At 51.6% G+C, this 24,480-nt stretch overlaps 2 protein-coding genes across 8 annotated transcripts in view; one reads left to right on the forward strand and one right to left on the reverse strand.

Annotated features, from left to right (window-relative positions):
* SLC38A9 (solute carrier family 38 member 9) overlaps positions 1-12,723 on the reverse strand; it is an 83,606-nt gene extending 70,883 nt beyond the window's left edge. For all 7 annotated transcript variants that reach the window (XM_080677345.1, XM_080677348.1, XM_080677344.1 and 4 more), the window contains exons 1-2: positions 12,545-12,723; positions 9,874-10,019 (exon numbers count right to left, since the gene is read on the reverse strand). In XM_080677345.1, coding sequence (XP_080533471.1) covers positions 9,874-9,986 — 113 coding nt within the window. In that variant the 5' untranslated portion in view covers positions 9,987-10,019; positions 12,545-12,723. The remainder of the gene's footprint in view (positions 1-9,873; positions 10,020-12,544) is intronic.
* A 5,961-nt stretch (positions 12,724-18,684) lies between these two features.
* DDX4 (DEAD-box helicase 4) overlaps positions 18,685-24,480 on the forward strand; it is a 38,972-nt gene continuing 33,176 nt past the window's right edge. Inside the window, exons 1-3 of the mRNA XM_080678736.1 lie at positions 18,685-18,720; positions 19,721-19,808; positions 24,317-24,377. Coding sequence (XP_080534862.1) covers positions 19,737-19,808; positions 24,317-24,377 — 133 coding nt within the window. The 5' untranslated portion in view covers positions 18,685-18,720; positions 19,721-19,736. The remainder of the gene's footprint in view (positions 18,721-19,720; positions 19,809-24,316; positions 24,378-24,480) is intronic.

Here is a 24,480-nt window from a genome sequence, read left to right on the forward strand (position 1 = left end):
CTGCGGACTGAAGGGTTCCGGGTTCGATTCCGGTCAAGGGCATGTACCTTGGTTGCGGGCACATCCCCAGTGGGGGGTGTGCAGGAGGCGGCTGATCGATGTTTCTCTCTCATCGATGTTTCTAACTCTCTGTCCCTCTCCCTTCCTCTCTGTAAAATATCAATAAAATATATTTAAAAAAAACAAACAAACAAAAAAAACAACCGAGAAGGGGATCAAGGACTTGAAACATATCAGGCCAACAAACACGCACAAAACGGCTCATCTGCTCGCTGCTCCTGTGGGGGCCTGCGGGTCTGCCAGCGGCTCTCAGGCGGCGGGAGGGAGCCGAGCAAGCGCAGTGCCAGTCCCCGCTGCGGGACGCCCTGGGACCCGGACCTCCTCTTATGCCCACACGACATCCTGGCACAGCCCCGCACCTCAGCCCACACTGTCCCCAGAGGCCCAGCCGCCCTCGGCTCCTCTGTTTCTATGACGGGTTCTCAGCTCCATCTGCTCCCTGCAGGTTTCACATCAGTCCTCGCGTGCACAGACCTGCCCTGCAGCCACTGAGCGTAGGAACTGAGCGACCCCACGGAGGGTGGGAATTTACCAGCGATTTCAACAGACACTTCGGGGTGACTGTTGAGTGAGACCGACGTGGAATTCACAGGAGTCTGAATTACTGTGTGGCAGTTAAACGCTTTTCAAAAATAAAGGCATATTCCGTTATTACCGATAACATTATAAGGTGAAGTCAAAAGTTTTAACGCACTGTTAGTAAGTAAAAGGTAATTTATCAAGGTTAATTATGACATCTTACAATTTTAAATGCGCATTTTCACGGTTCATGATGTGCACAAGCACACATACATAACCTCAAATGCACAGGCGCGCACACGCGGACAGGCAGCCGCCCTTCTTACAGACTGTCCCTCTCGCTCGCCGCTGTAAGGGTGGCCTGACGAAAGCGAATGCCGACGATGCCGGTTCCTGGCCTCAGAAAGCCGTGAGTCCACACCTTCATCACAGCGTGTGGACAAGAACTCCCCTGATCGGGAATCTCAGGCCCATAACTCTTCACTGAATACAGGCTTCTGCTAAGAATGCATTTCAAATTCTTTTAATGCAAGCCACGCCTTCGAATTTTGGTTTTAAAAATATGTGTAAGTTGTTTTAATTCTACTGTCGTGAAAACAAACACTCTCTTCTCTTATCGCTACAAAGTGATGGGCAAGAGAAAGGCGAGGGTTTTTGTGTTTTGTTCTTGCTCTCAGCCTAGCACGAGGCTGAAAGGATAAGGGAAACGCCAGGAACACGTGGGTCCAGTTCAGAAGCACTTGTAGGTAATACCCACCCGACAGATCAGCTCCCGGGCCCCCGCGAAGCAGCGGCCCAGCACCCATCAGCCCATCCGGGAGGCAGCGGCCCAGCACCCATCAGCCCATCCGGGAGGCAGCGGCCCAGCACCCATCAGCCCATCGGGAGGCAGCGGCCCAGCACCCATCAGCCCATCGGGAGGCAGCGGCCCAGCACCCATCAGCCCATCGGGAGGCAGCGGCCCAGCACCCATCAGCCCATCGGGAGGCAGCGGCCCAGCACCCATCAGCCCATCCGGGAAGCAGCGGCCTAGCACCCATCAGCCCATCCGGGAGGCAGCGGCCCAGCACAGGGACATTAGCCCACCCGGGAGGCAGCCCCACACCGGAAGTGACACTCAACAAAGGAAGGTCAGGAAGTGGGAAAACTCCCCAGAGGGCACGTTCTCCAAGCGGCTCCTCCTTTTGGCCACTTGACAAGAATGTCAAATAAATCACAGGCGGTCTCATCTTAAATACAGTCAGTTAAGATGACCAAGTGAATATTTCGAAATAAAGAGCTTGCCTTAATTCTAAGTAAAGGGTCGGCTTCCGCCTGCAGTATTGTGCCAATTATTACTCCCCTACACAAACCTACCAGAAGAATTTCTGGGAAAAAGTAGCATTTCCAGTTTCATAACCTAACTATTCCCCATTTTTTTAAAAACTGCCAGAGAGAAGAACAATGCCAGGCCAGCATTTTAACTGAAACTTCCTTTCCTTAAAAAAATAAAATTGGAAAGGCAATGAAAAAGGTAAAGAATTCAGTAAGTCTGTGTTGAGAGATCAACGTTCCTTGTAATACATATGTGATTCTTCCAATGAACACGAAAACTGCTTTCTTCACGACCTGACTCCAGTTACACAGACATGGAAAACACAAAAAATAAAACTTACCTGCTCTTTACATGGACCCCCAAAGAGAAAGGGCCCTTTCCTGCATCTTCCGCCATAAGGCAGCCTTAGGAATCTTCCGGCAGCTCTCCGGCCAGGGGCGGGAGCGGGAGAAGTCTGCTTTGTCCCTGGGACACAGCGACAAAGGCCACCCAAGGGTCCCCGGGGGACCAGGGCTCGCTCTGCAGCAGCGGGCGGACCGGCGCCCCTCGTTGGCAGGACTCCTGACGGGCAGCCCCGTCCCAGAACCACAGACTAGACCACGGAGGGACAGAGCCCAGCTGCCCACTGCCCCACAGTGGCCCCCGCAGCTCACGGTCACCAGTGACCAGTACTGGCCACTGGCACTGCTTTCTTTCTTACCTTTGGTCACTGTGACTTTTTGAAATTTTTTTTTTAGTTCCAGAATTTCCATTTCCTTCTTTTTTTATCCAACAAACATTTTCCACGAATTTGGTTCTTGAGTATATTTCTCGCCACTGCCCAGGGCTCCCCTTAGGCCAGGGGTGGGCAAACTTTTTGACTCGAGGGCCACCATGGGTTCTTAAACTGGACCGGAGGGCCGGAACAAAAGCATGGATGGAGTGTGTGTGTGAACTAATATAAATTCAAAGTAAAGGAGCGGAGGGGAGAGCAAGAGAACCCTCCGCTCTTTCGGCTCCACGGGCCGGATAGAACAGCCGAACGGGCCGGATCTGGCCCGCGGGCCATAGTTTGCCCACGGCTGCCTTAGGCTGTAAGAGTCTATTTCTGGTCACTCGGCTCTCTGGATTCCCAGCGGGTCTCGATTGCGCACCGTCCCTCGCCCCGCACCCCCATTCCTAAGCTCGGGTGGCACCTCCTGTCTGCCTGGCTGGTTTGCTGGGCGCCGGGCCGTGTGCTCACGGAACGTTAGTACATGGAAAGGAGTTTGAGGAACCGCACGCCGCAGGCGATCCTGTCTTCACAGGAAGGGTCCCCGTGTGCTTTGGGAGCCCATCGCAGACACTCGGCGAGTCTAGACCCCCTTCGTCGGGTTTTGGGGATGAGGTGAGGAACGCTGAGCTGGGCCCCGGCCATGCTGCTCCCCGCTCACCCGTCCTGAGCTGACAGAGCTGGGGCTTCCACCCCGGCCTGTCTCCCGCTGGCCTGCAGGGATGTCGGAGCTCAGGTCCCCAGCCTCCTGGGGAACGAGGGAGTACAGGGGCTGCAGGTCCCTGGCGGAAGTGCGGGACCCCTCTCGGACCCAGGGCTCACTGTCCCTCTCTGTCTTCCCGGCTCCGGGGCTCTGGGCTGGATCAGAACAGGCCCGGCCAGGTGAGCAGGTGACTGTTCTGAGCTAAAGGCCGGGCTCCCGGGGAACGGCTGCCCCCGGCGCCTGGAGGGATCTAAGCGAGGGGCCTCGCTCCTGCCGGGTCAGCCCCAGAGAGGACTTTCCTGGCAGAGCAAGTATCTAATCAGGGCGCATCTGCTCTGCTATCTGCTGGAGCCTGGCCCCCCGCCCAGGCCCCAGGCGCTGGTCCTGTTCCCCAGCTCAGGTCACCTGTGCCTCAAGGTGACTTCCTGTCTCCGGGCCTCTCCTGGATGTGGGGTCTGGCTGTCATGTGTGTGAGGCTCCCACACATGCGTCTGTAATGAAAGGGGGTCACTTTCTCGTGGTAACCTCTCAGGAAGATCTAATTACTGGGCCAGCAGACAGACACCAGAGGGGAGAGGGAGGGCCGTCCTCCCCCAAAGCCCTCTTCCTCCCAACACACTTCTCACGCGGCCCAACAAGCACCAGGCCAGCGCGGCCAGGCCCCCTCGGAACCCAGGCTTCTCCAAATACTGAGAATGAGGAAGAGGAGGGGGAAGAAAATAAACCACAGCTGGTCTGGGCAAAACAGAACAAACAGAATCAGACAGAACACAGACAGCAGGCAGGCAGCTGGGGTGCCAGGGGCAGGGAGCAGACATCTGGGGAGAGGAGGGAGATATGTGAGGATACGAGAGGGGTGCCAGGGGCAGGGAGCAGACATCTGGGAGAGGAGGGAGATATGTGAGGATCCGAGAGGGGTGCCAGGGGCAGGGCGCAGACATCTGGGAGAGGAGGGAGATATGTGAGGATCCGAGAGGGGTGCCAGGGGCAGGGCGCAGACATCTGGGAGAGGAGGGAGATATGTGAGGATCCGAGAGGGGTGCCAGGGGCAGGGCGCAGACATCTGGGGAGAGGAGGGAGATATGTGAGGATCCGAGAGGCCAGGTTCTGCCGGGGCAGAGCTCAGATCACAGTCCAGGAGTCACAGCTCCGTGTCAGAGCCTCTCGAACCCGGGCCGGGCTGGCTCCTGGAAACCTTTAGCAAAAGGAGGGACATGGGAAGGTAACAGAAAGTGGGGAGACGAGAGTGGGAGGAGCAGCTGCAGAGAGGCGTCCACAGGGCACGGCAGGAGGAAGGCCTCCCAGTGACTCTGCCCCTGGGGAACGGGGCGCAGAGAGGAGCCCCAAAGCCGAGGCTGGGGGAGGGGGGGAGGCTGGGGAATGGGAGAAGGAGGAGTTGCAGAAAACTGAAAAGGGAAGCTCGCAAACCAACCAGCAGGCCCTTCCCAGTGGTGTCGCTGGCAGCAGGGCCGCCGAGAGCCGGGAGGGCACGAGATGGTCCCAACACCAGCTCCACGGCTACCACAGGCCCCGGAGACGCAGGATAGGGCTGAGCCCTGCTCCCGGACTCCGCCACCCAGCAGCACTGTCTGACCTTCCTGCCCCCCACCCACTGCCCCCCACTCCTCACTCGCCCAAACCAGGGAGGCGCCGGGCGGGAGGAAGCCCGCAGAGCGAGAGGGACTGCGGTTTGCAGAAGCTCCAGGGCCCAGCGATGCTGCGGCGCCTCCCGCAGGGACCAGCCCCCTCCGAGGTGCGAGGTGTGCGGTGGGCTCCCGTCCAGGTTGTGAGCGCCTCTGTGATGTGCGCGGCGGAGGGGTGACAGGACCTGCTCCACCACCAAAGGAAGGAGAGGGTGACCGCCAGCCAACGGCTCAGCATCAGGTGCTGTTCCCTGCATTCGGTTAAAGCAACGAACGGGCCCCACATGACGGCCTGCGCTGAGCACGCAGCACCCAGCTGCCCGTGGCTGCGTTTCCCTCGCCCAGGAGGCCGCCCTGCCCCGTCCGCCTGGCATCACCGCCAGCACCGGGGAGGCCACCGCCTGCCAGAGCCCGGCCTTCCTCGGAGGGCGCCCTCCTGGCTGCAGTCATTTGCGCCCTGACAACGACCCCCTCGCCGTGTCCCTCCCAGGACAAACCCTCCCGTGTGGCACAGCTCCTCAGAGGCCCTTCCAGGTGCGCCGGAGGCTGCCGGGCCATGAAGTTAGAGTAAAGCCAGTTCGTTAGAGCCTCATTGCACCCAGGGGGATGTTGTTCTTTAGCAACTCCCGTTTCCCAAACGCGGCTGCTGGTCAGGCGATTCCGGGAGCATGGGGGGCGGGGGGGTGGGGTGGGGTGGGGAGGGCATGCTGTTTGAGCCGTTTGGTATGATTGCAACGCGCTTCTTCAAATTCATCATTTCACAGATACGTGAAGATGAGGCTAAAGTAGCCCTAACTTTTAACGGTTAACAACTAACAAACACACTAAACTGTAACATGATACCGCTGGCCGTGGGATGTCACCGAAGTCAGAGGGTCACCCAGAAATGACTGGAGTTCTCGAAACAGCTGCCTGAGCCGGTCCTCTCATGGAAGATGCATCCCCTCGGGGTGCCTGACCTTTGTTTACGTACGTAAAGTGAAGTCACTCATATTTTCATAGAAATAACAACGTTGTAAGGTACTCCCGCATTTTCCTTCGTCAGACAGCGTTTTCAACGTAAATCATTTCACAGGCAAATTAACTCTCAGTGCTGCTACGCGGACAGATATCGGCCTTCCTTAACCCCCGCTTACCCAGGCGGCTATCCCGCGACGGTACGCCGTGGCCCTCTCATTTAGTCGTTTCATTACAGAGGACGGATTGCCATGTCATCTCCAGGGTCAAACCCATCCTCTCACCTCCCGCCCACGCCCTGCAGCGGAATGTGGGGTGACGCCCTGTATTCTAGTGTCACAGTGTCAATTACTTATCATAGAACTTAGAGGCTTCAGAGAAATCCCCAGCATCGCATCAGCGGTCCTCCCTTCTTGTCCTCCCTGACGTGGGAATATACAAACGACAGTGACAAGATCCGGTTCTTGTCCTCCCTGACGTGGGAATATACAAACGACAGTGACGAGATCCGCGATCTCCTATCACGGCTGCCTTACATGCCGCTGGTAAACGTCTCACGCGATAACCTTCACCCTGTCACCTCTAGCTGCAAGGAAGGGTAAAACTTAAGTACCATGCCATGCCATATAACGACGTTGTGGACAACGACGGATTGCATAGATGACGACGGTCCCAAAAGGTTGTAACGAGATGAAAGGTTCCCCCCGCACCCCGAGTGGCATCGCGGCCATCATGCTGTCGCAGCACAACCGTTACCACCGCCTGCCGTGCTCAACCCAGAACACGCTGGCCGGGCTAATGGCCCAGGAGCAACAGGCTGCACCAGACAGCCTAGGCACAATCAGGCTCTGCGGGCGAGGACCGGGCGAGCCTGCTGAGCTCCTGTCGGACGGCCATCTGACAGCGTCTGCCCACCCCACCTCGGCTCTCAGGCTCTCTCCAGGAGGCCGCCACGCTTCCGCTCCCGACCGTCCCTGCCGAGTCCCGTGTACACACGGCGCTGTGTTTACTCCGTCGGCTTATTTCTTACCGAACGGTGGTGTGCCGTGTGCACCGCCCTGCGCTCCCCTTTCGCCCCCTAACAGGAGAAGTGGAGGACGCGTTCTATTTTGATATGTAATAAGGCCACTTCCTTCTTTCTCACGGGTAACAAGATTCCATTGTATCAGCCCTATAAAAAAGGCCTTCCGGCCGCTTTCGGTCTTCGGCTGTCATACAAATACCGCGCTGAACAGCCTTGCACGTGCGGGCGTTGGCATTGAGAACGAGGGCTGGGAAGTGAAATTGCCTGTGTGCCCAGCTCACTGACAGCCTGCACACCTGGACTAAGCCTGACCAGCATGTCGCCGGGCTGAGCACTACGAACGTTTGAATTGGCTGCTGGCGATTTGGGGGGGATCACATTAAATCTATGGGTTTAATGTGAAGAGAATTTATGGGTTAAAACGTCCCATTGTAGTCTTCCCACTGACAGCAGGAAAGGCCTTTCGTTCACAGTTTCCTCACTCGCACACACACGTAAACATTTCTCAGCCACGGCTGCATCGCACGATCCAAGACTTCTTTCGGCCTCTGGGAGCCAGTAATTACTCCTGGTGGCATGACAGGCAAGTGTCAACCCTGGTCACTTCAGTCACCAAAACACTTGAGGACCATTTAAGGAAGAAATGTGAGCCTGGTGCTGTTAGGAAACCGTTGGTGACACCTCCTGGAAAGACCAGGAAAGGGCAGGCTTCAAAACCAAAGGCGTCAGTGTCTTGGAAGAAAATTCTTTCAGGAAATGCTACATTACCAACGCTCTTAATGGTACAAAGGACAATTTTGTATGGGGGGGGGGGGAGGACACCGATTTTGATGACTCCAAAAAGTGATTTGGGAGAATCGTTCTAAATGAGGAGACTCAGAATAGTAATATCTTAGCTGATATGCTGTTTAGGTTTTCATTTTTATAGCTACACGAAAGATATGAACAGGACAAAGTGCCAAATAAGTCCAAGAGTTCCTCCAGTAAATAAAACAACACAAAACTAAGCCCTAAGAGAATACTGCATCAAAAGTACTAGCACAGCGGGTCACAGATTCTAAGTTGTACTGTGTGTGTGTGTATATAGCATCGTAGCCATCATGCTATCACACACACACACAGTGTATATATATGTATACACGCACACACTGTATATATGTGTACACACACAGTGTATATATGTGTATACACACAGAGTGCATATATATGTATACACACAGTGTATATATGTGTATACACACACAGTGTATATATGTGTATACACACACAGAGTGCATATATATATATACACACACTATATATATATGTATACACACACAGTGTATATATATGTATACACACACAGTGCATATATATGTATACACACACACAGTGTATATATGTGTATACACACAGTGTATATATGTATACACACAGTATATATATATATATATATATATATATATGTATACACACACAGAGTGCATATATATGTGTACACACACTGTATATATATGTATACACACAGTGCATATATATGTATACACACAGAGTATATATGTGTATACACACACAGTGTATATATGTATACACACACAGTGTATATATGTATACACACACAGTGTGTATATATATGTATACACACACAGTGTATATATATATATGTATACACACACAGTGTGTATATATGTATACACACACTGTATATATATGTATACACACACAGTGTATATATGTGTATACACACACAGTGTGTATATATGTATACACACACTGTATATATATGTATACACACAGTGTATATATGTGTATACACACACAGTGTGTATATATGTATACACACACTGTATATATATGTATACACACACAGTGCATATATATGTATACACACAGAGTATATATGTGTATACACACACAGTGTATATATGTATACACACACAGTGCATATATATGTATACACACAGAGTATATATGTGTATACACACACAGTGTATATATGTATACACACACAGTGTATATATATATATACGTATACACACAGTGCATATATATGTATACACACACTATATATATGTATACACACACAGTGTATATATATGTATACACACACTGTATATATGTGTATACACACAGTGTATATATGTGTATACACACACAGTGTATATATGTGTATACACACAGTGTGTATACACACATAGTGTATATATATGTATACACACAGTATATATATATGTATACACACAGTGTATATATATGTATACACACACAGTGTATATATATGTATACACACACAGTGTATATATGTGTATACACACACACAGTGCAACTTAGAATCAGCATCTCAGATTTGAAGAAATTCTCAAATCTTACTTTAGGTCCCTCGGTAGTATTTCCAAAGTTTCTCTCGTATTGATTTTGCACGTTCTTAAGGTTATTCCTATGTATGTTATCTCTTCTTCCATTACATTTTTTTCATCAGAATGCTATTTATTTTTGCCTATTTAATAAATAGCCACCTTACTGAATTCTCTTACTATTTATAACAAATTTTCAGGGCATTCTTTTGGGTTTCCCAAGTATGCAATGAAATAAGTTTAAACTGAAATCTTACACTAATGTGCTGGAATTTAAGCCCCATGAAGGTCAGGATTGTGTGTTACTTTCAGTGTTCTATGCTCAGCACCTAGCATATTACTAAACTATATCAATGCTTCTTCATCAAACTAACCCCTCCCCACAGAGATGTTGAGTTTAGTTGAAAAAGTCAAATATAAATGAGGAAACAGTATTCAGGATCTTACAGATCCTGTAAGAAACTGGGTATTTTATAACTAAAGCGCTATATGTTTGGTTATAATTAGTTCTATTTTAATAACTAAAAAAACCTAATTATGAAATAAGTGTTTTACTTTCAACACTCACCTGTTGGATCTTAGATCTGATGACTCAAACTGGATACTCATGGGCCCAGGATGTACTTCACGGTCCGCCTCGGGGGAGAGAAGCTGCCTGGAATCACTGTCCAGATCTGCCATTTCCTCTGACTCTGAGCACTGCAGTAGTCAGTCCTAGATAAGTCAGAAAAGATGGATCATTTAAAGTTTAATTAAAATTTATTTCACTATTAAGAAATAATACGTTTGCATGCATAAGAAACTGGGAAAATACAGGAATCTGCTGCAGATATCTTAATGCAGTCTATGCCTGAAAGACATTTATTTTATCAGAAACTTGAAGTTACTGCTTATTTTTCAGCTTGCTAAAAATTAAGGGGACCGATTCCTTTCCAGTAATAAAACAGATTTGGCTATTTGGACCCATTTTTCTGCAGAAAAACAACTAAAAATCAGGCCCAGTGTGGGTAAAGTAAAGGAACCTAGAGAGGCAAGTAGCTTAAGGGAGGTGCTTCTGCCCTGAGGGTGTTGCTGTGCCAGGGGTACTGGGCTGAAGTTTTCCAGGCCAACTGGGCTGGGTGGCTCAGTTGGATGGAGTGTGGACCCAAGGCACCAAAAGGTTGTGTGTTTGATTCCTGGTCAGGGCACATACCTAAGGGAAGCAACAGACCCATGTTTCTCTCTCTTTCTCTCTCCCTAAAATCAATAAACATATTCTTAAGTGAGGATACATTAAAAAAAGAAAGGACCCATACAATAACCAAAATTGAAAACTCAATGAATAGGTTTAAAAGTTGATGAGAAAATGAATAAACTCAAAGATTAAATCAGAAGAAACTATCCAGAAGTGACAGAGGGGTGGGGGGGGGGGGGGGAAGACAGAAAACGTTGAACAGATTAAGAGACACGGGGGATAGAGTGAGAAGGTCTAACATGCATGTAATTGGAGAATCAGAGAGGAGATAGCAGAGGCAATATTGGAAGAGATAATGGCTGGAAAATTTCTAGAGTTCATAAAAGATAATCTGCAGACTCAAGAAGCTTAATGAATCCAAGCAGAATTAATAAAACAATATATTACAGGGTTGAGACCTACCGCTCAGAGAGATTCCTTTAAAAATATTCCTGCTCACTGACAATGCACCTGGTCACCCAAGAGCTCAGATGGAGATGGACGATAAGATGAATGTTGTTTTCATGCCTGCCAACACTACATACATTCTGCAGCCCGTGGATCAAGGAGTAACCTTGACTTTCAAGTCTTATTATTTAAGAAGTACATTTCGCAAGGCTATAGCTGCCATAGTGATTCCTCTGATGGATCCGGGCAAAGTAAATGAAAAACCTCTGGAAAGCGTTCACCATTCTAGATGCCATTAAGGACATTCACGGGAAGAGGGCAAAATGCCAACACTAACAGGTGTTTGGAAGAAGTTAATTTAACCCCCATGCAGGACCGAGGGGTTCAAGACCTCAGTGGAGGAAGTGACTGCAGATGTGGTGGAAACCCCAAGAGAACGAGAATTGAAGTGGAGCCTGATCATGGGACTGAGCTGCTGCAATCTCGCGACAGAACTCTAATAACAGAGGAGGAGTGCTGCTTACGGACGAGCAGGGAAAGTGGTTTCTCCGACCACTTTCAATGGGATGAATCAGCATTTCAGATTTGAAAAAAATCTACTCCTGGTGAGGATGCTGTGAAGATGGTTGAAACGACAACACAGGATTTAGAACATCCCATAAACGGAGTTGGTAAAACAGTGGCAGGGTGTGAGAGGACTGACTTCAAAGTTCAAAGTTCTACTGTGGGTAAAATGCTGAAAGAACGCATCCGATGCGACAGAGAAATCATTAGACGGGAAGAGGCGATCAGTGCGGCACACTTCACTGCGTTAACAAACAGCCCCAGCCGCGAGCAACCTCCGCCCCATCAGTGGGCAGCCCTCCCCGTGGAGGCACAAAGACTAAGGCCAGGGGGAGGCTCAGAGGGCGGTCAGCAGTTTTTAGCAATAAAGTGTTCCGATGGAGATGTGTACGTTTCTCAGACACAACGCTATCGCACACTTAACAGGCTGCAGCAGCGTGTAAACAGGGCTCTTACAGGAGCCGGGAAACCAAAAAACTTCGTGCGACTTGCTTTACTGCGGTGGCTCCATCCGACCCGCGATGTCTCCGGGGTCTGCCTGGATTCTCGGACGGAAGAGGTCAAGCCACCGCCCTGCCAGGGCACACACCTCCCCACGGAGCCCGGCAAAGCTGGGGAGGCCGTACCTGTGCGGCTCCACCCCACCTGTGGTCCGAGCGCAGGACCCCGGAGCGTCCTCCGATCCCGCCCTGCCGCTCTTCGCCGCCGGGGCAGAGAGGACGCTCCGATGCCCGCACCCAGGTCCCCTGCAGCCCCTCGTCTCAGCCAGTGGGCACCTCAGGTGACCCTGCCGTCCCTAAGGCTCCAGCGGGCACCCACTCGGCCTCTCCCTGACTTGCTCGCACCCACTCTCCGCGAGCCGCGCGCGCCCCCCTCCGGAGCGATCTCCGCCTGGGCTCGGCCTCACCGCTCCCCCAAGAAGCCACTGTTCCGCCGTGTGACCAAGAACTTCCCGATTGACAGCCGGTGCCGCCGCCGCCAGCTCAGCCGTTCCGCCGCTTCCCCTCCGCTCCCTACCGACAGGCGAGTTGCAAGGTGGAGGAAGATGCTCTACCTGAGCAGGCCAAGTCCTCAGCCTCCAGAGCTCAGGGGGGGAAAGGTGGGAACCTTCCCAAAGCCTCGGAACTCGGGGCAGCCCGGTTTCCCGTAGCCGGAGCAGGAAGGGGCCACAGCCTGACCGCGGGGGCCGGCGGGGAATGGAGTTCCAAGAGCGCTGGGCCGAAGCTGTGGACTACAACTCCCAGAGGCCCGTGCGACGGCCACACGCCCCTGGCCGCGGAGCCCCGCCCTGGTCTCGCGGAACGCGGGGTGCGCGCGGCTCTCGTCCGGCTTCTGCCCCGGGACTTCCCGCCAGGGTCGCCCGCCCGCCCGCCCGCGGCTCCAAGGCGGCCAGAAGGAGGGCGACGTCGCCTGCAGTCCTCACAGCCCGGAGGCCTCGGGGGAAAGGGCTGCTGTGGCATCCTCGTCGAGGGGTGACCTCCCGTGCGCTGTCCCTCGGGCGTTCCTGGCGCTGTGCCCTGCGCCGGGCAGGGCTGGAACCATGGGCGCCCCGGGAACTGGTTGGAAGAGAATTGTCGGGTTGGCACTCTTCCTCCCGTGTCTGGACACTGAGCTTTCTCCCCCCCCCCCCCTTTAAATGTGTGGACAAATTAAATCTCGGCGAAAAGAGGAGCTGTGGGAGGACTTTAGCGCCCTCCTCCCACCCCTACCATTTCTCCAAAGCCGCCCCACGTAAACGTGCACCCCGAGTGCATTAGTGCGCTTGTTAGGAAAGTCAGCTCCCGGCGAGCCCTTGAAGAGCGCATGGCAATGCGTGCACTGTCATGTGATGCCCCAAACGGGTAATAAACAGCTAAGGTGAGCTGGGCTCCAGAAATGTCTGCTGCCCCCGGGTTACAGATAAGGAAACAGCCCTAGAGAACTTAGGACTTACCCGAGGCCAGAAACTGGGAAGTGGCAGATAAACTGGAATTCAAACCGAGGCCTCCTTCCGGAGCGTGTGCTCCTACAGCTGGCGTCGCCCCACCATTGCAGGCGTGGTAACCGCAAGGGACCCGACATGGTGGATATTGACCGTCTTGATTTACAAGGGACTGAGATACGATTTTTGACTTCACGATGGTGTGTAAATGGTGCGCATTCAGTAGAGACTGTGCTTGGAATTGTGATCTTTTCCAGGCTAGCGATGCCCTCTCGCGCTGCAAGTCCCGGCAGCAGTGTGATCGGTGGGGGTGTCACCACCACTACTCCCCAGCGAACTCGTCCTGTGAGGTGGCTTTGCCCAGCTGCAGGTTAATGTCAGCGACCTGAGCTCACTGAAGGAGGGCCAGGCTTCACTACGATGTCCGGCAGGTTAGGCGCGTTAAATGCATTTTTCATGAACGTGACGTTTCAACTTAAACCCTGGGTTTATTGGGGCGGAACCCCACTGTAAGTTGAGGAGCACCTGTAATTACTTTAAGACCGATAAAAGTTATTTTGCTGATGATATCCTTGCTCAAAAACTCTTGCAACAGCTCTTTGACCTGCCTTCACATCAGCAGCACATTTTTTTGGATGGCTTCAGCGATAGCAGCATTTTCCTCTTTCTCTGCATTCCATGCTGGGAAAATAATTGTAGGCAAGGCTGCGAAGCGCCTAGGAAGTGGTGTGGAATGACGTCAGCAAAAATGGCAGAGTAAGGAACCTGAGAACAGTCCCTCTGTAAAAGCAACAAATGAACTGGAGAAATTGCTGGAGCCATTTTTTTTTTTTTTTAAAAAAAAAACACTGGAATCTAGGAAAGACTGGTGAAGTTTGGTAAGAGATCTGTGATCATCTACATGCCTATCTTGGAAGTGGCCTTGAAGATAGCAACCCATATTCTTGGTGTGGGTTGCTGATACTGAAGGGAGCAATATGGACCTAATTCTCAAGAAACTGTAATTGTGTGCATTGACCGATCTGGCGGTTCCCTGAAGGTCTGGCTGAAGGGCTGGCCTCTGCTTTGCCGGCCTCAGAGCCGCCCGGCGTAGCTTCCCAGGCAGCGTTTGTGGAAAGTATTACAGAAAATGTGTCAGCACTGCCACTGGGCAACGTTTAACAGCCCGGAGAGCAATAAACAGACCAGGAAACGTAGGAAGGGAGAGACGGGGGAAGCAGGCACTTGGAGGAAGAGGGTTTGGAAATGCTCCCTCTGATCCTGGGAAACCAAGGCCTCACGCATGCACTGTTCTGGACACCTGCTTGGAACACACCTGAGAAGACCCTAAGCTCTCACCTCTGGCTGACCTTTAGGCTCTGCAAGCAGGAAGTGAAGGCCAAGGCAAGTTGCACACTGTTTGACTAAGCGTTGAAGGAATGCCCCAATACATGGCTAATGGGCAAAGACCGGGAGAATTTGTGTGCATTTTGGCTTCTTTTTAAATTTTTTAATGTTTTGCTTCCAGGCATTTAATAAAGAGATCCCTGTTAAATCACTAGCTGACCACTAAGCTACTGGGACAGAGACTTCAGTGCCACACCACACAGAATGCAGACTTTATACATGAGGAGACTGGCAGTCAACTTTAAAACCTGGATCATACTCAAACTTGGTGTTTGTTTTTTTTTTAAATATATTTTTATTGATTTCAGAGAGGAAGGAAGAGGGAGAGATAGAAACATTAATGATGAGAGAATCATTGATGGGCTGCCTCCTGCATGCCCCACACTGGGGATTGAGCCCACAACCCCGGGCATGTGCCCTGATCGGGATTTGATTTGTGATCTCCTGGTTCACAGGCCTACACTCAACCACTGTTTTGGTGTTTTACATCAAGCCTTCCCAGGTGGTGTTTGTACGTCCCACCACACCAGGAAGCACAGGAGGGCTTCCACTGGCGATATTAAGGCTGTTCGGTGGGCTCAGATACTGTTCTTCCTCAGTTCCTCCCGCCAGCTTTTCACCAGTCAGTGATGATCACCTGCTAGACCAGGTTCCTGCCACCCTCAGTGTCTGAGTAACTTTTTCTCAGCGTCCTTAGTTTCTGTTTCTTTAGTAAGTAGTTAAGTCCAAACAAATTAGTATGTGCTTCGGTCCTAACAACTTAGTAGCCATTTAAAAACATATATAAATGGAAAGAAAAATGTTTTATTTTCTTCTTATCCACAATTGCTTACTAATGGGATGCATACACATGTGGGCCCTGCACAACTTCCTCAAATCAGATGGGACACCACTCCCCCATTTCCTGGCCCACAGTGAATTTTGCGCACTTGCTTGAGGTCACAGCAGCTGCTGAAAACTCAGCTTTGCAAAGTAGGATGTTCTCCAAACGAATGAACGTGATCTAATGTTGAAACTGGGCGTTACCTCAGGCTGGGAGTTCACATGGTGTCTGGCAGAGGTTGCTGTGTTTTTCTCAAAAAATTTAAAATGCTCTGGTGTCCCTGCGAGTTTCCATGGTGCGCTCACAGTTTGAGAGAGGCGAGTCACTAGCCATGATTTTCCTGGCCTACAGCAAAAATTGGCAAACGTTGTCTGTAAAAGGCGCAGTAGCAAATATTGTAGGCCTTGTGGCCCTATAGCGTCTGTGAACAATTAATATTGAACATGCGGTGCGAATGCAGGCTACAGAGCACATGTAAACAAGTGCGTGGCTGTCTTCTAATTCGTAGCAACAGCAGCAGGCTGCACCGGGTTTGTCCCCGGGGCCCTGGTTTCCTGACCCCTGGCCTAGAGGACAGAGTGGAGATTTTTGTTTACCAGCTGGAATTCGTCTAAGGGGAAGAATTGTTCCTCAACAGTTTCATCACCCCCAAACACATTATCAAACTTGTTTTTCTTTTCACCAGTTGTCAAAATGAGTTGGTTGCCTAGCATCTTGCAAAGGTGATCCATTATTTGGATAATGTGGAGGTACTGCGGAAAACGTCTAATACATCCGTTCTCTTAACCTGCGTTACTTTGGAGGATTTACTGCCTCCTTCTAAAGTGGGAAGGAAGGGTCTGACCTGTAAAGTTTGCTTCCAAACGGTGAGACACTTTTGAGGAAACTCTTGTTCTTCCTTATTTCCTGGGGTTTGGAGAAACTGTGTAAGCTTTCCAGCGAGTCTTTTGAGACAGGAATCGTAAGGTTTTAGCCACGGCCACGCTTTTCACTAGACGGCTCCTTGCGAGATGGGCTAATTTCACTTGTAGCACTTGGCATAGCACCTGGCATACAGTAGGTGCTCACTTAAAGCCTATTTAACAGCTCAACGAGTTTCTTCTGTCTTTTTCTATGTTGCCATGCATTACCACCACCCATTTAAGACCTCCCACCAGGGAGAACCAGACAATAGCAGGTACTGGCTTCAGCTCCTTGGGACACTCATCAAGGAGCACGTGCTGACTGGTCTGTGTTTGTCCTCTTTCGCTTGAGGTTCACATTTTTGAGTTGTATCACTTCCATCCACTTCCTTTCCTCAATAATGAACTTCAGTTCTCATCAGAATTCACTTTTTTAACCAGAGCTAGCTCTCAAAAGTTATATAAATTGGATGTTCCATAAAGAACCATTTTATTGTAATATCCGAAGGCAACAAAAATCTATTCTTTCCAAGAGGTGAATAGCAGAGAATGTTAAGTGTTTAAGAAAAATATGTTCATGTCAGAAAGTATCTCCAAGTTGTCCATACTTTAAAAAACAATCTAGTTCAGGGGTGGGCAAACTTTTTGATTCGAGGGCCACAATGGGTTCTTAAACTGGACAGGAGGGCCGGAACAAAGGCATGGATGGAGTGTTTGTGTGAACTAATATAAATTCAAAGTAAAGGAGCGGAGGGGAGAGCAAGAGAACCGGATAGAACAGCCGGATCCGGCCCGCGGGCCGTAGTTTGCCCATGGCTGACTAGTTGGTTATCATTCTGTCTACACAATTTCATATCTTGCTCTTTTCATTTAACCTAAGACATTTTGAAAGAACCACATTCAATGCAAAGTTGGTTAAGACACTTCGGGGAGCCTGCATAGGAATCCAGAGCACCAGGGGTACCCGTGGCTGTCCCCACACAGAGCCACCTCGAGGACGTGAGGTGAAAATTTGGTGTAAAAACAAGTTATTAAGCCTGCCCTGCGTGGCTCAGTGGTTGAGCCTTGACCTATGAACCAGGAGGTCGCGTTTCAATTCCCGGTCAGGGCACATGCCCGGGTTTCAGGCTTGATCCCCAGTGTGGGGTGTGCAGGAGGCATCTGATTGATAATTCTCTAATCATTGATGTTTCTATCTCTCCCTCTCTATAATCAATAAAAATATATTTTGCTTTTATTTTTTTAAATATATTTTTATTGATTGCAGGGAGAGGGAGAGGGAAAGAGATAGAAACATCAAGGATGAGAGAGAATCATCGATCAGCTGCCTCTTGGACGCCCCACACCAGGGATCTGACCCACAACCCGGGAAAGTGCCCGGACCCGGAATCGGACCGGGAATCGGACCGGGAATCGAACCGTGATCTCTGGCTCATAGGTCGACGTTCAACCCCTGCACCACGCCAGCCGGGCTCAATGAAAATATATTAAAAAACAACAACCCAGAAGTTATTAAAAATGACGGTCATGTGAACATATATTCTGGTTTGACCTTTGTTAAAAATGACCTTTTAGAAACAATTCACCTTGAAAATAATCTTCACGTTTACTGCTCCCTGGGTACATCCTGACATCTTCCTGGTGGAAGAGACCGAACCCATAGGTGGCTCCAGAGATGGGAGGCACACAGGGCCCAGCCTCTGTGCCGGGCCGGACCGGACCGGACCGGACCACGCTGGCTTCACATTCCCGCATGAGATGCAGAGGAATCTGCTCAAAGATTCAGAGCGCGGGAAAGGATGGAAATAAAACCCAAAATAACGACAGCTGGTGAGCAGCCGGCATCCTTTTCGGAGGGATGGGAAATGCCGAGGGGTTGTGCCCACAGACCACGTGACTGATGGGGGCACCAAGTTCCGCTGTGACCCCGGTCACTCTCGTTTGACCTGTGCCCCTGGGGTCGAGGGGGTCACAGGTGCAAGCACAACTTCCTCTTCCTTAGGGTCCGAGGGCGGCTCTTCTGCAGAGGCGTGGGCCCCACCTCCGGACCACTGGGCCTCCTGGGACACGCGTGGGCAGCCCCACCGTCCCCCCAGGGCTGAGCCGAGTCCCCGGATGTGAAGCGGGGACCGCAGACACCACCCGAGGGGCCAACTGCCGGGCTGCCGGCTTCGGGGCAGCGCAGGGGCGGCAACAGGGTAGGCGCGAGCGCAGTCCCGCGTTCCGTGTCAGGAAAAGGCGGGGCATGACTGGCGCGCTAGCTCAGGGGGGCGGGGGCCTCCGCATGCGGGGGACACCCCAAGACGGGAGGCGGGGACGAGAGGCCGCGGCCAGCCGAGCCCCCTTAGGTCCAACGGGCCGCGGCGTCGAGGGTGAGCCTGCAGGCGGCGACGGGCCGCGGGGGGCGGGGCCGGGGCGGGGCCGCGCGCGCTCCCGGCGCTGATTGGCTGGCGGCGCGCGCCGCAGGTGCCTTTGCCGCAGCTGCACGCACCCGACGTGGGCGTGGCGTGGGCACGTGCGGCCGTTTAGGCGGCGGCGGCGGCGGCGCCCGCGAGGACCTGGGCTCTGGGCGGCAGGCGGGCGGCGAGGGGTGAGCGGCGGGGACGCGGGCGGCTGGGCCGGGTGGACCCCGCCGGGCGGACGGGGTGGATGCCGCGCGGGCCTCGCCTCTCGCCCCGGGTCCCGTAGTCGCGGGGCGAGTCCGGTCTGAGGGCAGCGGGGGGTCGTGCACGGACGCCCCTTGAGGGCCCGTTGACCTCTGGGGGGGCCTCGGCCTTCCTTTGGGACCCTCGTCCCCTTGCCCGCCGCCTCCAGGACGTCGGTCTCTGGCCCGCTCCCCGGAGAACTAGTCAGCACCCCCAAAGTTCAGCACCTTAGCTCCCCCCCGAAGGGACCCGGCGCCCCTTCGCGGGCGGTCAGGCTTGGGGGGACCGCGTGGGCTTCCGTGGGGACGCGGTGGTTGCCCGAGTCCCCACGGAAGTGTTCCCACCCATTTCTAAAGACGGAACGGAGGAATGTAAATGCCGCCTCCCCGAGAGACAGGACTTAGTCCCCTTGGACGTGGCCACGTTCGCGGGGAGATGAGCGCCCGGCGGACAAGGTGCAGGGGCCGGCGCGAGGCCGGCGCGGATGCGCCTGAGGATGCGGTTCTGAGCTAATGGAGGCCAAACAAACGTGTGTGTCTGTGTTTTTGCCAAGACAGGGCTGGACCACCATGGGCGATGAAGACTGGGAAGCGGAAATCATCACCCCGCACCTGTCCTCCTACGTGCCGGTGTTCGAGAAGGTAGCCCAGCGCCGGCTCAGCGGACAGGGGCGGGGGCGGGGGCGGGGTGGGGGGGGCGGGCGCCAGGGGAGCTCCGGTCCGGCTTGTGGTGCCTCCTCTCGCCTCCCCGCAGCCGGTCCTGGTATGGAGAGTGACGACAGGGACACTACAGCTGTGAGTTGTGATTCCCGCTCTTGCACTTGGTGCTGCTCCATGTTACCGATTTCCTGGAAGTAACTTCTCCTGGTGCATGCTGCTTCCCGGAGCGGAGCAAGCCTAACCTGATGGACTTTCCGTCGGCGTTAAGGTGTGGTTAGCTCTTCCCTGGAAGAGTGTCACGAATATCTACAGCTTACTCTTTGTTTTAATTTGGGAGTATTTTTTTTTTAAATGGAATTCCTTGGTCAAAGGATAGTTGGTGTGTTTTTGTGTTTTTTTTCTCCTTACCCCAAGTTCTCAGTAGAGTTGTTAGAATATAAAGTTTTATTCACAGATACACTTTCTCCAGTGGACTTTAATATAGTCACCTGTCTAATTTTTATTTGTTCATCTAAGATTTTGCCCGTGTTAAGTTTCTTCAGACAGTACACGGCCCTGCAGCGGCCTGTGCGTGCTGATGGCATACGTGTTTGACGTTTAGTATGGCTGACTCAGGTCTTTCCAATGTACCCTTTTAGAATTTCTGTGTTGTTCAGTAACATACCTTGTTTCGTGATTTGGGAATACTAACTTGGATATAATGTTTGTTGACAAATCTACCTTATGATTCTTTATCCATATTTGTGTGGGTCCAGTTTGTAGTCAGATTTTGGCGTTTGTCTGCACACTTCACGCCTGGTGCTGGCTTTTGCGGTGGTTCAGGGGCCTATTTGACTTGCAGGGACGCGGTGCCGTTAACAGCCTTTTGCCTGCCTTGGTTGAATAAAAGTGCAGAAGCTAAGGATGAACATGGGACTTTTAAAAATGACATTTTTAATGTAGGAGGACTCTTGAGGTCTTTTATTCAGCCCAGTTCCTCTTAAAGGCGCCGTTTTGATTGGTTTTTCAGACCCCGTTTCCACTTGTAGAGACAGCTGGGTTTCCCTTCTGTTAAACTGACAGGGGCTCTGAGACCGTCTTGAATTGGTGTCATCTTAATGTCTGTGAGCAGCCCTTTCTGAATGCTTCTCAGGATTCTGTTTGGAGATTTAATGTTGACACATGCTTATATAAATTTGAATAATTGGCCACTGTTCTGGTAGCTCTTAGAATTTCGAGATTCTAGATTCTGCAGTGAGTGTACCACCTCAGGACAGAATAGTGAGAGCTGTGAGGTGAGGAGGAGTCGATCATCTAACAAGTACACGTGTAGGCGGAAATCTCAGTGCTGGGGCATTGGTCCTGCGTGCGAGCTGGTTGGGACGTTTCAGAAAGCAAATGCTCCTGCGATTAAAATGGAAACAGCTTGAAATAGTCCATCCACAAATATAAATTTATAAAGCCGGAGCAGCAAAGTTTGTAAAATGATTTGGGTAAGAAAATAAAGTCCGCATCTTCTCTGTTCACACCCATGCTGTGGTTCTGAAGTAGCAGAAACACATATGGTCCTTGGACATCATGGAGTTGGCAGACCTAAGGAAGCTGCAGGGCTGGAGCCCCAGGGAGAGTTCTGGCAACTTCGGCGTCTAGTCATCAGGGAGATGTGGGAGGAAAGAGTGCCTCTTAATCGAGAGCGTGGAAGCTCACTTATGCCGAATAGGGCAAGTTGTGGGAGGTGGACAGTGTCCCCTCCTCAGGCCCTGACGGCCGGAGTCCAGGGCAGAGGGACAGGCGTGAGAAGGCAGGGAGGAGGCTGAAGAGGTGGCACCGCCGGCTGAGCTGGTCCAGAGAGGGAGGAAGCGTCCTCTTGGAGGAGGGCCCGCCGTTGAGACAGTGGGTCCGGTCACTGGTGGGGACGGGCTGACGCTGGGAGGAGCTGCCCCCGGGGTCCTCGGTGCTTCCTCCTGTTCTCACCTACCTCTGTCCTCACTGACAGTGGCTCTGCTGCAGCCGGCCGTTGATCACCTCGTTAGGAATTTGGGTTGTTCAGTGCTTTTGTTTGGGGAAATTACTTTCATTTGGAAAAGGGTTTCACACAAACTAGGGCCCACGTTGCAAGCTCTGCAGCGGTCCCATTTGTTTCCCGGCTTTGGTGTTTTTTCTGAATTTGGGGTGCTGTGCTCTTTCGTGGGAGACCTGGTAGCCTGCTGCACTGTGGGTCTGTGTGGGACGCCACTCAGGCAGGCGTTCTGCAGCTCAGAGGGGGCTGAGGGAGGCATCCCTTCCCCACGGCAGCTGCTGAAGGTCCTGACGGGGAGCCGGGCTTCAGCTGGGGCGGGAGCGGGGCTGATCTGGCTGGGACTGCTGAATCCGAAGAAGGGGTGGAGGATGGCATTGCATCTTGGGATGCGAATTTGTGTGAGACCAAAGGAGGAGAGATGTATTGTGTTCAGAATTTAAATTTATGTGGCCAACGACCTGTGTAACGGGCCTGGTCAGTCTGTCTGGACAGCCTATCAGCTTTGTCTGACGTGGACCCAGACTAGGAGAGGAGATCCTGGTATGCGGGACAGGTCCATGTAACGGTCTGATGCATTTCAGGGAATTCTGGGCATCAGCTGAAAGCGATATTTGCAAAGGCCCCTCAGGGCTGGCGAGGAAAACAGGGAGCTGCCTGCATTGGACGCTAACCTGGGCTGGGAGGCAGCATCTTCAAGGCCCTACGTCAGCCGTGGGCAAACAGCGGCCCGCGGGCCGGATCTGGCCCGTTCGGCTGTTCTATCCGGCCCGCGGAGCCGACAGAGCGGAGGGTTCTCTTGCTCTCCCCTCCGCTCCTTTACGTTGAATTTATATTAGTTCACACAAACACTCCATCCATGCTTTTGTTCCGGCCCTCCGGTCCAGTTTAAGAACCCATGGTGGCCCTCGAGTCACAAAGTTTGCCCACCCCTGCCCTACGTTGTCCAGCTGCACGCTTATTTGAGGAGCACACCTGACAAGCATTGAGGCCCAAGCCTTCCCGTGTCTAAGAAGAAAACAGCTTCCCGAGGGAGGGAACTACTCATTTGCTTGGGAAAGATACAAGACTTCAGAAAGCTGTGCTATTCCAGGTTGAAAATCAGAGCACTGACAAGGAGAAAGAAATGTGTTTGTCAACATGCACACATTATTTGCAGCTGCACATGAGGGGTGTTTGTAGTTGCATATGCTCTTATGTGAAACATTTTGAAATTTCTAAACTGGTTCATATGGATGGTTTAAAGGTTATAAATGGTTTACAGTGAAGTCTTCTAAAAGCAAGGTTAAGACAAGACCTATGATTCATCCAGTAAATTTTATGGAGCCCTACTAGGTGCTGGAGGTAGTGGTGAACATATAGTGAAATAAAGTATTATTAGGATCTCAAATATATTTAAAAATACATGTGACTATTTTTTTTATGAACATCACAAGCTAGGGCTAATTGGTAGTTTTAAATACACATAACACCGTGATGAGATGATGCTGAAACACATTTTTTTAAAAAAACATATTTTATTGATATTTCACAGAGAGGAAGGGAGAGGGATAGAGAGCTAGAAACATCGATGAGAGAGAAACATCGATCAGCTGCCACCTGCACACCTCCCACTGGGGATGTGCCCACAACCAAGGTACATGCCCTTGACCGGAATCGAACCCGGGACCCTTCAGTGCACAGGCCGACGCTCTATCCACTGAGCCAAACCGGTTTCGGCCTGAAAAACATTTTTTGATGTCTTGTTTCAAAAGTTTCCTTGAAATTTGTAAGTTCCATGTATATAGGACATTACATCCACAGCCGGAAGATCATCTAGTAATCGCTTTTCAGTTCTTTAGTGCCAGAGTGTCCGTTATTTTTTATCGGCTAAAACCAGCCCTTTCTTGGTGCTCTATCCACCCAGCAATACTTGGCTGCTAGGGAGGGAAACACCCGTTTGTTGTCCACTCTTCTGTGCACTCAGTCGTTGGCTCTTGTCTGTATCCTGACCGTGGATGGAGCCCACAGCCTTGGCGAACGGGGATGATGGTCTAACCCAGTGGTTGGCAAACCACCGCTCATGAGCCACATGTGGCCTGTGAGCCGCGGTTTTCCGCTCTGTTGACTAATGAGTTTGCCAACCACTGGGGTAGGGGCTTAATCACAAGGAACAACAACAGCCTGTAATTATTGGAATCGAGAGTCTAGGTCAGTGGTCGGCAAACTCATTAGTCAACAGAGCCGCAGTTTGCCGACCACTGGTCTAACCAACTAAGCTGCCTGGCTAGGGCCTAAGTGATAGGTTAGTATGCTACAATGTTACAGCATACAATGTTACTGGGAAGATTCTGGAATAATTGGTAAAGGAGCATCAGTGAGCCAGGAAATCTTAACAGTCTACATTCTTTTGTTCTGAACAAAGCCAGTTATTAAAATTTTCTAGGATTTGTGAAATAGATTACACATTCTTCTTATTCAGGGTAGAACACTAGTCTTGTCTTTCCTCTTCCAGGAGAGGTATTCTTCTGGAGCGAATGGAGACACTTTCAGCAGGACTCCGGTTCCCTCGTCAGGTAGGGTTAGGCCGAGGGGAGGCGTCCTGTCCGGGGAAGGGCTTCGTCTCGGGAATGAGGGGCTGCCTGGTAGACAGCTCTTGGAGACGCTTTAAAGATTCCC

The sequence above is a fragment of the Plecotus auritus genome, assembly GCF_963455305.1.
Source record: "Plecotus auritus genome assembly, chromosome: 7".
Lineage (NCBI taxonomy): Eukaryota > Metazoa > Chordata > Mammalia > Chiroptera > Vespertilionidae > Plecotus > Plecotus auritus.